The 16,356-nt window shown below is 36.3% G+C and overlaps 1 protein-coding gene across 1 annotated transcript; it reads right to left on the minus strand.

The window, feature by feature from the left end:
* Positions 1-574: 574 nt before the first annotated feature.
* Positions 575-15,642, minus strand: Vom2r4 (vomeronasal 2 receptor, 4). The gene is made up of 6 exons (NM_001099458.1): positions 15,437-15,642; positions 12,592-12,874; positions 11,401-12,204; positions 10,220-10,444; positions 2,611-2,734; positions 575-1,458 (listed from the first exon to the last, which is right to left on the minus strand). The coding sequence occupies exons 1-6, from the start codon at positions 15,640-15,642 to the stop codon at positions 575-577; spliced, it is 2,526 nt and encodes an 841-aa protein (NP_001092928.1).
* Between the last annotated feature and the right edge of the window lie 714 nt (positions 15,643-16,356).

Raw genomic sequence — 16,356 nt, forward strand, 5'->3', positions numbered from 1 at the left:
TTCCTCTTAGCACAGCTTTCATTGTGTCCCATAAGTTTGTGTATGTTGTACCTTCATTTTCATTAAATTCTGAGAAGTCTTTAATTTCTTTCTTTATTTCTTCCTCGTCCGGGTTATCATTGAGTAGAGCATTGTTCAACTTCCATGTATATGTGGGGATTCTTTCCTTATTGTTATCAATGACCACCTTTATCCTGTGGGGGTCTTATAGGACACATGGGATTATTTCTGTCTTTCTGTATCTGTTGAGGCCTGTTTCAGACCGATTATAATGTAAAAAAAAAAGATTTCTTAAAAACACATCTCTAAAAATCAAAGCGATTGTAGCCTCTCCTTAGTGGAGATCTCCTGTTCTCAATATGTTTAGGTTTCTGAGAGCTCATTTGCTACCAAAACTTACTAATTGGTATTGCTTTATGCAGTGTTGTCCTGTGGTACAAATACTATCCCTAGATATTACTTAATTTTATTTGATGATTTATGAAAACTATTGTTATGACGAAGCAAAATAGATATGTTGACCACCATCTAACATTTTAAAAGTACCAAAAGGTCAATAAATCAATTTATCTTTTTATTTCTGAAGAACATTTAAATCTGGTTGAACTAAAAGAACATAACACTTTTGGACAAATATACACCCTAGCAACCCTGCACTAGAAGCCAAGATGGAGAAAACCTCAACAACAACCATAACCTTCCCCCTGGTGCTGTGGTATACAGGGAGGAAGGTGATCCAAACACTGTAGAAGACCAACATGCTGAATGTTAGGAACTTGGCCTCATTGAATCTGTCAGGAAGGTTCCTAGCCAAGAAAGCCACAGTGAAGCTCCCCAGAGCCAAGGAGCCCAAATATCCCAAGACAATGTGGAAGGCAATGACTGAGCCTTTGTTGCAAATGATGATTATCTTCCCATGTTCAGATTGTATATCTCTGTCAATAAATGGAGGAGATGTCACCAACCAGATTGCACAGAGAACAAGTTGGATTAGGGTACAAATGGGAATGAGCAAGTTAATTGCCCCTTTTATCATCATCTTTCTTATCCTTCTCCCTGGTGTAGTAAGCTTGAAAGCTGTGACCACAGTTATTGTTTTGGCCAACACAGTAGAAATAGCAACTGTGAAAAATATTGCAAATGTGGTCTGCTGCAGGATGCAGGTGGCCTGGTTGGGATGTCCAATGAAGAGCAATGAGCACAGAAAACAGAAGGCTAGAGATATGAGCAGGATGTAGCTGAGAATGCGGTTATTGGCTTTCACAATGGGAGTATCCCTGTACTTCACAAAAGTGACTAGTACTAGAATTGTGATGGCTGAGAAGGACAGGGCCATGCATCCTAGAGCCATCCCTAATGGATCTTCATAAGCGAGAAAAGTCACAACTCTTTGGAGGCACTCGGTTTGTTCTAAGTTGGCGTACGAATCCTCTGGACATCTCACACAATGCTCCATATCTGCCGGCAAAGAACAATAATCCCTTATAAGATATCATGATCATGTAGTTAATAATCATATATTTGTTTTATTCAGAGGATATATTAATAAATAGTTTGGTGTTGAGAATATATTTTGTTCATAATTGCTCTAGGGTCTACTAACTTAAGATTGCTGTCAATTAACCTATGCTTTGTGAGGGAACAAATCATTATCATAGAAAATGGAAAAGTTATCTCTTAAACAAAAATGAAATAAAAATATGATGACTACTAATATGCATAATCTCAGTTCATTTTATTTCTCAAACCATAAATTTGCTATTGCCGACATATTTTTTTGATGCCGGTTGATGAAAACCATTAGGTATTGTGTTTGCTCTGGGAATTGTGCACTGTGTCTGTATCTACACATAGGCTTGTGAACATCCAATTCCTCATTCAAATGCTGTTCGTGTGAAGGAATATTCTCATTTTTGAAGCTGTATGGCTCATAAACTTATGCATGTCCCTCTTATTGTGGCATCATTTCCTTTCCCCCAACTAAACTTTCCATGATTATGGGTATAGAAAGTTATGGCATGAAGATTATTGATATTGACATTCATCCTGCTTTCCTTAGTTAGGCTGTAATTAATGATAAGCACTCTTCCATCTCTTGTTGCATTCTTGAAATCATCACTCTTTTTCTAATTCATTGATAGGACATGCCTAATCCTTTATGGCATGTAAGTTCTTAAAATATGTTTCAATAGAGAACACTTGTTGTTCTGAGCATCTTGTCTTTGTCAGGGACTAAGCCGGGTGACACAAAGATAGTAGACAGTACATGTAGTCAAGACTCTTTTTACAAAGAATCAAAAAAGAGCAAACATCTGCTTAGGTTACACCTAAAATTATTTTTTAATAATTGTAACACATGTATGTCCCCCTAAATATTTTCTGCATGATATAAAATCATTAACCATTATATTGTGAGAGACATGAGTTGTTTGTAGAAGATATTGCAGGTAATTTACTGGGTCCAAGAGAAAATGATATTATTTAACTAATTAAATTCTGAAACATGGAGATTTTTGGACTGTAGTTTCCATCTAGGTCATATCATATTTCTAGTTTGTAAAGAGAAGGTATTCAAATTCATCATATTTTCTTCTGCATGCAAGCATGTACCTGTATCATTGGCAATCTCATTTTCTTGGCACTGGACACAATCAAAGCAGCAGTCGGCTGTTTGTTTCTGATGAATTTTTCTGAATCCTGCAGTACATGTCACACTACACACTGAGGAGGGAACCTGAGGCAATACACATACAGACACACAGACACACAGACATCCAGACATACACACACACACACAGACACACCCACACACACAGACATACACAGACACACACACACACACACACACATATATATATATAAACATGAACTATACACATTATATATGATATATAAATATGTATTTAATTTGTATGTGTGTGTGTAATTCATGATTACATCATATGTAAAATGACACACAGATTAATATATGGGATATTACCAGATATATTCCTCTGACAATTTATTATTTTGTATTACCCGGCAATGCACTGAATGTCATACAAAAATTACTATGTCATGTAATATTATAATTTAACATTTCACGTGTCAGAATCTAAATTTTGTCCTTCCTAAACTTGTTAATTCAAGTGGAACATTTTTGTGGCATCAGTTTTTCTCTCAAGATTTAGAAATATAATAATAGCTCTGCTCCCAAACCCCGTGGGAGAGAGAACTCACCGCCTGGTCAGGTGGGCACTCCTGAGGCTGCAGAGCGGAAGAGACCAACAACACTGCCCACCCCTGCCCACATCACTGGCCCAAGAGGAAACTGTATACGGCATCTGGGTTCCCGGAGAGGAGGGCCAAGGAGCAGCAGGAGCATTGCGTCTGAGACACCGCCATAACCTGAAGGGACCTACCAGATAAACAGTTCTCTGCACCCAAATCCCATGGGAGGGAGAGATAACCCTTCAGAGAGGCAGACACGCCTGGGAAACCAGAAGAGACTGCAATCTGTACACATCTCTGATGCCAGAGGAAAACACCCCACGAGCAAACTTGAGCCTCGGGACCACAGGTAATACCAAATTTTCTGCTGCAAGTGACCTGCCTGGTGAACTCCAGACACAGGCTCACAGGAACAGCTGAAGACCTGTAGAGAGGAAAAACTACACACCTGAAAGCAGAACACTCTGTCCCCATAACTGGCTGAAAGAAAACAGGAAAACAGGTCTACAGCACTCCTGACACACAGGTTTATAGGACAGTCTAGCCACTGTCAGAAATAGCAGAACAAAGTAACACTAGAGATAATCTGATGGCGAGAGGCAAGCACAGGAACCCAAGCAACAGAAACCAAGACTACATGGCATAATCGGAGCCCAATTCTCCCACCAAAGCAAACATGGAATATCCAAACACACCAGAAAAGCAAGACCTAGTTTCAAAATCATATTTGATCATGATGCTGGAGGACTTCAAGAAAGACATGAAGAACTCCCTTAGAGAACAAGTAGAAGCCTACAGAGAGGAATCGCAAAAATCCATGACAGAATTCCAGGAAAACACAATCAAACAGGTAAAGGAATTAAAAACGGAAATAGAAGCAATCAAGAAAGAACACATGGAAACAACCCCTGATATAGAAAACCAAAAGAAGAGACATGGAGCTGTAGATATGAGCTTCACCAACAGAATACAAGAGATGGAAGAGAGAATCTCAGGAGCAGAAGATTCCATAGAAATCATGGGCACAACTGTCAAAGATAATGTAAAGCAGAAAAAACTACTGGTCCAAAACATACTGGAAATCCAGGACTCAATGAGAAGATCAAACCTAAGGATAATAGGTATAGAAGAGAGTGAAGACTCCCAGCTCAAAGGACCAGTAAATATCTTCAACAAAATCATAGAAGAAAACTTCCCTTACCTAAAAATAGTGATACCCATAGGCATACAAGAAGCCTACAGAACTCCAAATAGATTGGACCAGAAAAGAAACACCTCCCCTCACATAATAGTCAAAACACCAAACGCACAAAATAAAGAATATTAAAAGAGTAAGGGAAAAATGTCAAGTAACATATAAAGGCAGGACTGTCAGAATCACACCACACTTTTCGCCAGAAACTATGAAAGCCAGAAGATCCTGGACAGATGTCATGCAGACCCTAAGAGAACACAAATGTCAGCCCAGGTTACTGTATCCTGCAAAACTCTCAATTAACATAGATGGAGAAACCAAGATATTCCATGACAAAACCAAATTTACACAATATATTTCTACAAATCCAGCACTACAAAGGATAATAAAGGGTAAAGCCCAACATAAGGAGGCAAAATATACCCTAGAACAAGCAAGAAACTAATGGTCTTGGCAACAAAACAAAGAGAAGAAAATCACACAAACATAACCTCACATCCAAATATGAATATAACAGGAAGCAATAATCACTATTCCTTAATATCTCTCAACATCAATGGCCTCAACTCCCCAATAAAAAGACATAGATTAACAAACTGGATAGGCAACGAGGACCCTGCATTCTGCTGCCTACAGGAAACACACCTCAGAGACAAAGACAGACACTACCTCAGAGTGAAAGGCTGGAAAACAACTTTCCAAGCAAATGGTCGGATGAAGTAAACTGGAGTAGCCATTCTAATATCAAATAAAATCAATTTTCAACTAAAATTCATCAAAAAAGATAAGGAAGGACACTTCATATTCATCAAAGGAAAAATCCACCAAGATGAACTCTCAATCCTAAATATCTATGCTCCAAATACAAGGGCACCTACATACGTAAAAGAAACCTTACTAAAGCTCAAAACACACATTGCACCTCACACAATAATAGTAGGAGATTTCAACACCCCACTCTCATCAACGGACAGATCATGGAAACAGAAATTAAACAGAGACATAGACAGAATAAGAGAAGTCATGAGCCAAATGTACTTAACAGATATTTATAGAACATTCTTTCCTAAAACAAAAGGATATACCTTCTTTTCAGCTGCTCATGGTACTTTCTCCAAAACTGACCATATAATTGGTCAAATAACGGGCCTCAACAGGTACAGAAAGATAGAAATAATCCCATGTGTGCTATTGGACCACCATGGCCTAAAAATTGTCTTCAATAACAATAAGAGAAGAATGCCCACATATACGTGGAAATTGAACAATGCTCTACTCAATGATAACCTGGTCAAGGAAGAAATAAAGAAAAAATTAAAGACGTTTTAGAATTTAATGAAAATGAAGGTACAACATACCAAACTTATGGGACACAATGAAAGCTTTGCTAAGAGGAAAGCTCATAGCACTGAGTGCCTGCAGAAAGAAACAGGAGAGAGCATATGTCAGCAGCTTGATAGCACACCTAAAAGCTCTAGAACACAAAGAAGCAAATACACCCAGGAGGAGTAGAAGGCAGGAAATAATCAAACTCAAGCTGAAATCAACCAAGTAGAAACAAAAAGGACCATAGAAAGAATCAACAGAACCAAAAGTTGGTTCTATGAGAAAATCAACAAGATAGATAAACCCTTAGCCAGACTAACGAGAGGACCCAGAGCGTGTGTCCAAATTAACAAAATCAGAAATGAAAAGGGAGACATAACTACAGAAACAGAGGAAATTCAAAAAATCATCAGATCGTAGTATAACAGCCTATATTCAACAAAACTTGAAAATCTGCAGGAAATGAACAATTTCTAGACAGATACCAGGTACTGACCTTAAATCAGGAACAGATAAACCAGTTAAACAACCCCATAACTCCTAAGGAAATAGAAGCAGTCATTAAAGGTCTCCCAACCAAAAGGAGCCCAGGTCGAGAAGGGTTTAGTGCAGAATTCTATCAGACCTTCATAGAAGACCTCATACCTAAATTATCCAAACTATTCCATAAAATTGAAACAGATGAAACACTCCTGAATTCCTTCTATGAAGCCACAATTACTCTTATACCTAAACCACACAAAGACCCAACAAAGAAAGAGAACTTCAGACCAATTTCCCTTATGAATATCGACGCAAAAATACTCAATAAAATTCTGGCAAACCGAATCCAAGAGCACATCAAAACAATCATCCACCATGATCAAGTAGGCTTCATCCCAGGCATGCAGGGACGGTTTAATATACAGAAAACCATCAACGTGATCCATTATATAAACAAACTGAAAGAACAAAACCACATGATCATTTCATTAGATGCTGAGAAAGCAATTGACAAAATTCAACACCCCTTCATGTTAAAAGTCCTGAAAAGAATAGGAATTCAAGGCCGATACCTAAACATAGTAAAAGCCATATACAGCAAATGTTAGCAAAATGTTGCTAACATTAAACTAAATGGAGAGAAACTTGAAGCAATCCCACTAAAATCAGGGACTAGACAAGGCTGCCCACTTTCTCCCTACTTATTCAATATATTTCTTGAAGTTCTAGTCAGAGCAATCAGACAACAAAAGGAGGTCAAGCGGTTACAGATAGGAAAAGAAGAGGTCAAAATATCACTATTTGCAGATGATATGATAGTATATTTACGTGATCCCAAAAGTTCCACCAGAGAACTACTAAAGCTGATAAACAACTTCAGCAAAGTGGCTGGGTATAAAATTAACTCAAATAAATCTGTAGCCTTCCTCTACACAAAAGAGAAACAAACCGAGAAAGAAATTAGGGAAACGACACCCTTCATAATAGACCCAAATAATATAAAGTACCTCGGTGTGACTTTAACCAAGCAAGTAAAAGATCTGTCCAATAAGAACTTCAAGACTCTGAAGAAAGAAATTGAAGAAGACCTCAGAAAATGGCAAGATCTCCCATCCTCATGGATTGGCAGGATTAATATAGTAAAAATGGTCATTTTACCAAAAGCGATCTACAGATTCAATGCAATCCCCATCCAAATACCAATCCAATTCTTCAAAGAGTTAGACAGAACAATTTACAAATTCATCTGGAATAACAAAAAACCCAGGATAGCTAAAACTATCCTCAACAATAAAAGGACTTCAGGGGGAATCACTATCCCTGAACTCAAGCAGTATGACAGCAAGAGTGATAAAAACTGCATGGTATTGGTACAGAGACAGACAGATAGACCAATGGAACAGAATTGAAGACCCAGAAAGGAACCCACACACCTATGGGCACTTGATTTTTGACAAAGGAGCCAAAACCATCCAATGGAAAAAAGATAGCATTTTCAGCAAATGGTGCTGGTTCAACTGGAGGTCAACATGTAGAAGAATACAGATCGATCCATGCTTATCACCCTGTACAAAGCTTAAGTCCAAGTGGATCAAGGACCTCCATATCAAACCAGATACACTCAAAGTAATAGAAGAAAAACTAGGGCAGCATCTGGAACACATGGGCACTAGAAAATTTCCTGAACAAAACACCAATGGCTTATGCTCTAAGATCAAGAATTGCCAAATGGGATCTAATAAAACTGCAAAGCTTCTGTAAGGCAAAGGACACTGAGGTTAGGACAAAACGGCAACCACCAGATTGGGAAAAGATCTTTACCAATCCTACAACAGATAGAGGCCTTATATCCAAAATATACAAAGAACTCAAGAAGTTAGACCGCAGGGAGACAAATAACCCTATTAAAAAATGGGGTTCAGAGCTAAACAAAGAATTCACAGCTGAGGAATGCTGAATGGCTGAGAAACACCTAAAGAAATGTTCAACATCTTTAGTCATAAGGGAGATGCGAATCAAAACAACCCTGAGATTTCACCTCACACCAGTGAGAATGGCAAAGATCAAAAACTCAGGCAACAGCAGATGCTGGCGAGGATGCAGAGAAAGAGGAACACTCCTCCATTGTTGGTGGAATTGCAGACTGGTACAACCATTCTGGAAATCAGTCTGGAGGTTCCTCAGAAAATTGGACATTGAACTGCCTGAGGATCCAGCTGTACCTCTTTTGGGCATATACCCAAAAGATGCCCCAACTTACAAAAAACACACGTGCTCCACTATGTTCATCGCAGCCTTATTTATAATAAACAGAAGCTGGAAAGAACCCAGATATCCTTCAACAGAGGAATGGATACAGAAAATGTGGTACATCTACACAATGGAATATTACTCAGCTATCAAAAACAATGACTTTATGAAATTCGTGGGCAAATGGTTGGAACTGGAAAATATCATCCTGAGTGAGGTAACCCAATCACAGAAAAGCACACATGGTATGCACTCATTGATAAGTGGCTATTAGCCCAAATGCTTGAATTACCCTAGATGCCTAGAACAAATGAAACTCAAGACGGATGATCAACTGTGAATGCTTCACTCCTTCTTTAAAAGGGGAACAAGAATTCCCTTGGCAGGTAATCGAGAGGCAAAGATTAAAATAGAGACTGAAGGAACACCCATTCAGAGCCTGCCCCACATGTGGCCCATGTATATATAGCCATCCAATTTGACAAGATGGATGAAGCAAAGAAGTGCAGGCCGACAGGAGCCGGATGTAGATCGCTCCTGAGAGACACAGCCAGAATACAGGAAACACAGAGGCGAATCCCAGCAGCAAACCACTGAACTGAGAATAGGACCCTCGTTGAAGGAAACAGAGAAAGACCTGGAAGAGCTTGAAGTGGCTCGAGACCCCATATGAACAACAATGCCAAGCAACCAGAGCTTCCAGGGACTAAGCCACTACCTAAAGACTATACATGGACTGACCCTGGACTCTGACCTCATAGGTAGAATGAATATCCTAGTAAGAGCATCAGTGGAAGGGGAAGCCCTGGGTCCTGCTAAGACTGAACCCCCAGTAAACTAGATTGTTGGGGGGAGGGCAGCAATGGGGGAGGATGTGAGGGGAACACCGATAAGAAATGGGAGGGGGGAGGGGATGTTTGCCCGGAAACCGGGAAAGGGAATAACACTCGAAATGTATATAAGACATACTCAAGTTAATAAAAAAAAGAAATATAAAAATAGGAACACTGAGTTCCTAGGAGAGAGAAGGTAGGATATATCAAGAAAGAATTGCTCAGTGAGTAAGAACAAAGGATGTCATATAAGACTCTCATACAATTAATGAACTTCTCCTAAGTGTAAAAGAAAACCTTTAAATCCCATTCCATCCATCCCCCTGCTTCTATTAGAGAGCTTCTCCAACAAATTGGATACCCTGGCTTCATTGATCTAATATTCTTATATTCTGTGGCATGCACCCTCCAGAGGACCAAGGGCCTCCCTTCACTCTGATGCCAGATAAGGCAATACTCTGTAGAGGAGGAGAAACTGGGAAGGAAGATAATATTAAAAAGTAAATAAATAAAATTAATAATAAAAATCTATAAAATAGAAAAAGAAAAGTTTGAATCTGGAAAAATACTTCTCTTAATCAATCCATTCTATACTCAATTGGGCTACAACTATGTTCATATAATCAGATAAATTCATTGTTTATATATATATACATATATATATATTGCTATGAATTTAATAAATATATTTCTGTAGTATGGGGTAAATAGTCACATAGATGGAATTGAACATGGAATTCAGAGTCCTTTGATGGCTATGACCAGATTACATGAATTTCAGTGTTATTTAATTTTGGTGCTTGTAACTGAGAATGGTCATTTGCAAGTCTATTTATTGGTCTTAACTACATGGATATTATTTGAATGTTTGCTATTTTAAAATTCAGATATCTTTAAAAAATAAAAATTTTAATATACCTACCAGTGTTTCTTCTGTGACCCACTCCCAGTCTTCAGATATATGAAGTTGTTGACTCTGTGGCAAACAAGGAAAATAGCTTCCTATTTTCACTTTTAATCCAAGGCCTTGTGGAAAATACCAAATGATGAAAATGTCATACTTGGCACAATAATTTTCCTTATGATTCATATTTACCAGTTCTCCAACAGGGTTAATAAATACCCTAGTTTTTAGCAAAGAAGCCACCTGAATGAGATTAATCATTAGATGATTATATATGCATATCAATACAGTGAATGCCAAATTGAGAATGTTCCACAATCTTTTAATGTCTTTCAGAAAATACAGGTTAAATTAATCCCATGTAGTAAAGTGCATGATACTGCATTATTACAAGTTATAATTACATATTATATTGTGTAATTACAAGTTAATATATTCAAATTAATGTTTGATGGTTAAAAAAGCTAGAATAAATGATTACCAGAGAACAAATCACATGGTATGTGTGTATATGTGTACACATGTCTGTCAAAAATTATATTTAAAAGCTGGAGCCAAATAAATATGTAAGAAATAAGGGGAAGTAAAGAAGTCTGGAAGTGGTTGGGGATTTAGCTCAGTGGTAGAGCACTTGCATAGCAACCGCAAGACCCTGGGTTCGGTCCCCAGCTGCGGAAAAAAAAAAGAAAAAAAAAGTGTGGAAGTTTTGGAAGTAAAGAATGGTATGGGATCAATCATGTACATACTGCATACATGTATGAAATAATCATTAACTTAATGAAATGTGCACTGTTAATCATATGTGTTGTTATAAATAATAATTAATTTAAATGAATAGCTATTATTGGAGCACATGTATTTATTTTTGAGAAATTCTTTTTGAGAAAAATATTCTGGTCTAGTCATCACTTAAGGATTTTCTGATAAAACTCTTGGCTCCTTTTGAATTTTGACCTCATTCGGTTAAATGTTGAAACACATTGTCACACAATTCACTGACATTTATAAAAATGTATTGTCTCCTATTAAAACTTATCACTGGGAATGATATATATCCATGTAAAAAGGTCATTTTGGAGTTTTGAAGTATAGAAAACTTTATACCAAGAGATAACCTCTAACAAATGTATGTGAACTTCTCAGGGGCCTGAAAGGTCACATTGATAAATCTAAGCATTATGAAATGTAACAAACGTTACCTGCTGACAGTCAGTGAATACTCCTTTGGGATCTGCCATTTTCTGAGACTCTGCTTGTTGAAAAATGAGTTCATGGTAGGTGTGGGCCACAGCATACACAGCATTATACAAATTGTAACCTTCTTCACTCAGGACCATGTCAAATGTGTGCTGTACTAACCATTCCAATGGGTTGTTGAACGTAAAACAATCCATTTTCTTCTTGTTCTTTGAGATTGAACAGTTAAAATGGTTCCACTGCAGCATAGACTGCGAAATGTCTATTGGATACTTGGATGTGTTTATTGTTTGCATAAAATTTCTAAATATAGTGATGTCATTGTGGTGATGGGCAAAAGTGACAGTCCCATGGGAGAAATCAAGGCTGAAATCTTTTTGGTTTGTGATGACATCCCATTGTGAGGTTGTGATCCAGATTCTCTGTGCACCTAAATATGCCCATCTTCTAAAGCTGAGTTCTAGAGTGGAGTTCATTTCACCATAAATGACAACAACCTTTGCTGAAGATGTCATAAGTTGTTGGTCATATATCTTAACTCTTGTCTTATATATCTGCATGGTTTCTGGGATCATAATCACAAAAGCTAAACAGATTGCATGCCTTTGCATTTCTTCTCTCAAGTCTGAAAGAAACTGAATACCTTGGTCATCATTTGAGATGACCAGTCCTATCCAAGTCCATCCAAAATGAAACATCAAGGAGACCATGCCACAGAACAAATATGTGTCTTTGTTTGCTCTCTGATAGATATAGGGAAACTGGTCATGGTCACTCAGATTAGGGTTAAATGAGCCAAAGAAAATCTAAAGAGTACAGAAGAGAGGATGAAACATCCACATGAGGAATATGATTGTTAGGAGGTTTAGACATATATAAAAGTAATGTTTCTCACTGTTCAGAACTCAGATTAAGGGTAGTAAGATTAAACTATACATATCATATATTTTTCATATTATATTCTAGAATATTCCTGACAAATCTGAATGTTCTATAGAACAGTTTTTCCTGTTTGCCCAGGATAGCTATACAATCTGATTATTTTATTGTGTGTGTGTGTGTGTGTGTGTGTGTGTGTTTGTGTGTGTTTGTGTAGCAGTATACCCACAAATGCATGGGGTCCAAGTTTTCTTTTAGGCACATATAAATGTAATTTAAAAGTTGGTAATCTGTCCAGTGTCACACATTATTACCTTTGGTGTCCTTGAATAAATTGACAGTTTTAAGGAAGTTGTCCATGATGGTCCTGTCAGGTTTATATCACAACGTTGCTTTATTCCACAGAAATAATTAATTCGTTTGAAAATTTTGCTTTGATGTGAATATGCTTTATCCAGAACTCCCATTGTATCCTCACACAGGCCAACAATGATGGAAAATATCAAAGACATGTTGGATAAAAGATAAGGATTCTTGTTGATCTCATCGATAGCAAAAAACAGTACCAGAAAAAACTCATATTTTCTTGCTGGTATCCTAAAACCAAGCATAATGATGATTAAGAGAGATGCTTGAAAAATAAAATTTCAATTGCAGTTAAGTTTGTACCACAAGACATTCTAAATCTCTAAGTGTCATGAATTAAGTCTCATAAAATTTAGATCTTAAGATTTGAATACAATTTAAGAATTCATAGACCTAGGACACTAACCTATGGTGAATTTTGTAATTGTGAAAGTCAATAAGGGGACTATTTTATCTCTGAACACCATCTTCAAACTACATTAGAGTCCAATTGAGTAAGACTGTTACAATATAATCATGGAGATGTAATTCCACAAATACAAAATAAGAAGCATGACTTAAACTACACATGAAATATGTAACACATTTGCATTATATTTTTAGTATTTAAATGTACTTTATATTCAAACATGTTAATAATATTTCATATTTTTTGAATCATGTTATATCCAAAATTTTGTTCAACTTTTATATTCATATACTTTTGCACCCTAAAATATCATTAATGCATATTTAATAATGTCTATTACTCATGATCCTATACCTAATGTTACATACTAATTTGTTTCAAAACTCAAAATATCCTTTGAGTATCAAGCAGAGTAAAAGAGCATAAAATATTAAAAAGTGAATCATTTAGAAATATTTTCAAAAGCCCTTATATAATAATACCTAACATAGAGTAAGTGTATGCAAAATGAATTATGTATCTGTGTAAATTATCTAACAATCAGTTTACTTCGAAAAGCGTATCAGTGTTTTTAGGAGAGAATTTATGGTATCAGTAAGAACATTTTTCAAATTTCAAATTAGCAAAAACTCTTTCAAGTCAAACATTATGAAAATGCTAATTTTATGCATAGTGAGAAGCATTATCAATAATATTTCCTTGTTCACAGAACATGCTTTTAATAGTTTTCACTGTTAGTATTCATTAAACAATAAATATTCAAAGATATATTCCACTTAAATTTATTTATTCATTTCAAGTACATTAAATGATAGAATATCCTATGTAACCTGAATAATAGTTTATAGGCTCCATTACACATCAACTTAAAGTTACTTTTCAGTGTGTTGTTACTATTTTAATTTTGTAAAAGTAGATTGAGATTTCTCTTAACACTTCAGGCTTCTTAATTCTTTAAGATTCTTTAAGAGTTGTCTGAGCAGTAAGACTTTCTTTCACTTGGAATGTGTACCTCTGCCCAAGCACAGTTGGAAGTTCATCTGTTCATCTGTTATTATTAGCAATTACCTCTCATCAGGAGTAAAACACCAAACATGATCTTTTGCTGAAATTAGCACTTTTCAATTAAATGTTTGGAGCTAAGTTTTCCTTTCTAAACCGTAAAAATGTATTGACGCAATTCACATATTTGTAAATTTAAGTCTTACTATCGCTTATAGAAGTGTCAGTAATGAGAATGTCCACTATTTTTTCCAATGAGATCGGGGATGATAAAGAATGCATCAGAAATGAAATTTCTACTGACCCACACAGAATTACAATAATGTGAAGCCACCACTACTATCAAAGTGTACACAGTATACTGTGGCTATCAATTAGAAAATATTTTGTTTAAATCCCAAAGACACAAAATTTGAATATGAAATGGGATGAGAGTCAGTGATATAAAAGTGCAGGAAACTTCAGTTTATGAAAGAATGAAGTCCCAAGCAGATTGATTAGCTAAAATTTGAGTGATTTCAGCATCCCTTCTCTCATGATCTGCAGCCACTAATGATAACATCTCACACTTGGAATCTAAGCAGTATGTATCCACATTGAGAACAGCTTCTTATCCACAAGAAGTACATTTATTCTCCTAGATGTTCTCGAATGTTATATATTTTTAGAAATTAAGAAAAATATTGAATATCTATATAATGCAGATAATAATTCTAATATGGGCATAAGTGTTTGCTTCACTGGATGAAAAGATATTCTGGTAACAGTATAAGAATTCTGGCAGGCTTTTCCATATTCAGTGACAGCTCCAGAATGACAGGAGAGGCTCATTTAAAGACTATTTTATAATGCAAAGCATATATATGTGATCATAATATATATGTAATAATATACATTTGATCATATATAATAGACATCTTTCCACCACCCCACCACACATATTTCAATGTATAAGTGTATGCCCAACTTTTAGAGGCCAAAATTAGATAACCATTTTATTGAGGCCTTTCCATGCATGCTATACAGGAATGCTAGGCAGAAAGTTGAAGAGAGACAGTGATGCAGTCACTAGCCATAAGTGGGGATTATGAATTCAAGGTAAAGGTAAAAACATATTTCAACATATGATATCAAAAAAGATTTAAGAGATAGAATTCAGTCTCTCTCATTTTCCAGCTCTGTGAACTAGAGCCAATGTAGTAAACCTAAGGTAAACTGTGACAAATTTGAAAATATTAAAATAGTGATTGAAGTTATAATTAATTTTCTGTGGTTCCTAAAGTTACAAGGAGAATAAAAAGGACAGAATCTCACAGGTTTTGTACACAGTTACATATTTCTAATTCATAATATTGAAGCATGAAATAATGTTAATAACTTACCTAAAATTAATAATGCGAGTATAAAAATTTTCTTCAATAGGACTCTCGAGTGTAAAAAGGACAAAACCGCAGTCACTTCGCAAATCTCCATCATTATCTTCACTCCTCTTTATTCTCCAAAAGCAACTGGGTTCAGTCAAGCTGCACAAGATGAGACAAAACTTCAGGGAAAAAAAGGCAATAGTGAATGCCCACATCTTCTTCATGTCTGCTAGGATCTAGCATGGAGCAATTGTGAAACCTGATTCTTATGCAGGCAAACATAACACACACATTTACACAAGTTTGTATTTTTTAAGGCTTCAGCTGACGGGTGATCCACTTAATTATATTCAACAGTTTCTTTCCATTCATCATATGTTCTGCTCCCTGGATACAATGGGAAAATTCTGGCCTCAAGCTCTACATCTGAGGTCTGAAAACTTTTGATCAAAATATTTCCAAAAACATGTTTTGAAGATAATGTTCTCCATCCACAGCTGCCATGATTTCATTAACATCCATGCCATAAATATTCCAAAGGGCAATTTTCTCTTGAACAGCTTCAACAGACCATGTGTCAACAGCAATACATATGAACCCAATAGATTTCCTCAGAATTTTTTTATTAAGACAAGAGTTGCAAAGGCATAAATGTTCCATATCATTTGGACTTTGTGTTGAATAATGACACATTAGGTCCTGCATTCCCTGGTGTAGGGAAGGGAAGATTTACATCCAACATTGAGCCAGGAATTAAGAATGTTTACAAAATCTCCTCAGATTTCCCTTGATTCTTATCATCTGGAGAATGTCATTATGCTAAATTTAAAAATTCCTGGAATCATATAGATTCAACACTCATCCTGTCCAATAGCAGTTCCTATGCAGACATTTTATGAGCTGTAATGCTGATCATTTGCCTGATAATCATTCCTTGA

The sequence above is a fragment of the Rattus norvegicus genome, chromosome 1, assembly GCF_036323735.1.
Source record: "Rattus norvegicus strain BN/NHsdMcwi chromosome 1, GRCr8, whole genome shotgun sequence".
Lineage (NCBI taxonomy): Eukaryota > Metazoa > Chordata > Mammalia > Rodentia > Muridae > Rattus > Rattus norvegicus.

What these genes read in the sequence shown, in the direction of transcription:
- Vom2r4 (NM_001099458.1), bottom strand. Translation starts at nt 15,642, where the DNA reads ATGAAGAAGATGTGGGCATTCACTATTGCCTTTTTTTCCCTGAAGTTT. An exon ending in GGGTCACAGAAGAAACACTG is followed by an intron (nt 2,735 to 10,219) that starts GTAGGTATATTA and finishes GTATTGCCTCAG; the next exon opens with GTTCCCTCCTCAGTGTGTAG. An exon ending in TGAGATTGCCAATGATACAG is followed by an intron (nt 1,459 to 2,610) that starts GTACATGCTTGC and finishes CTTTGCCGGCAG; the next exon opens with ATATGGAGCATTGTGTGAGA.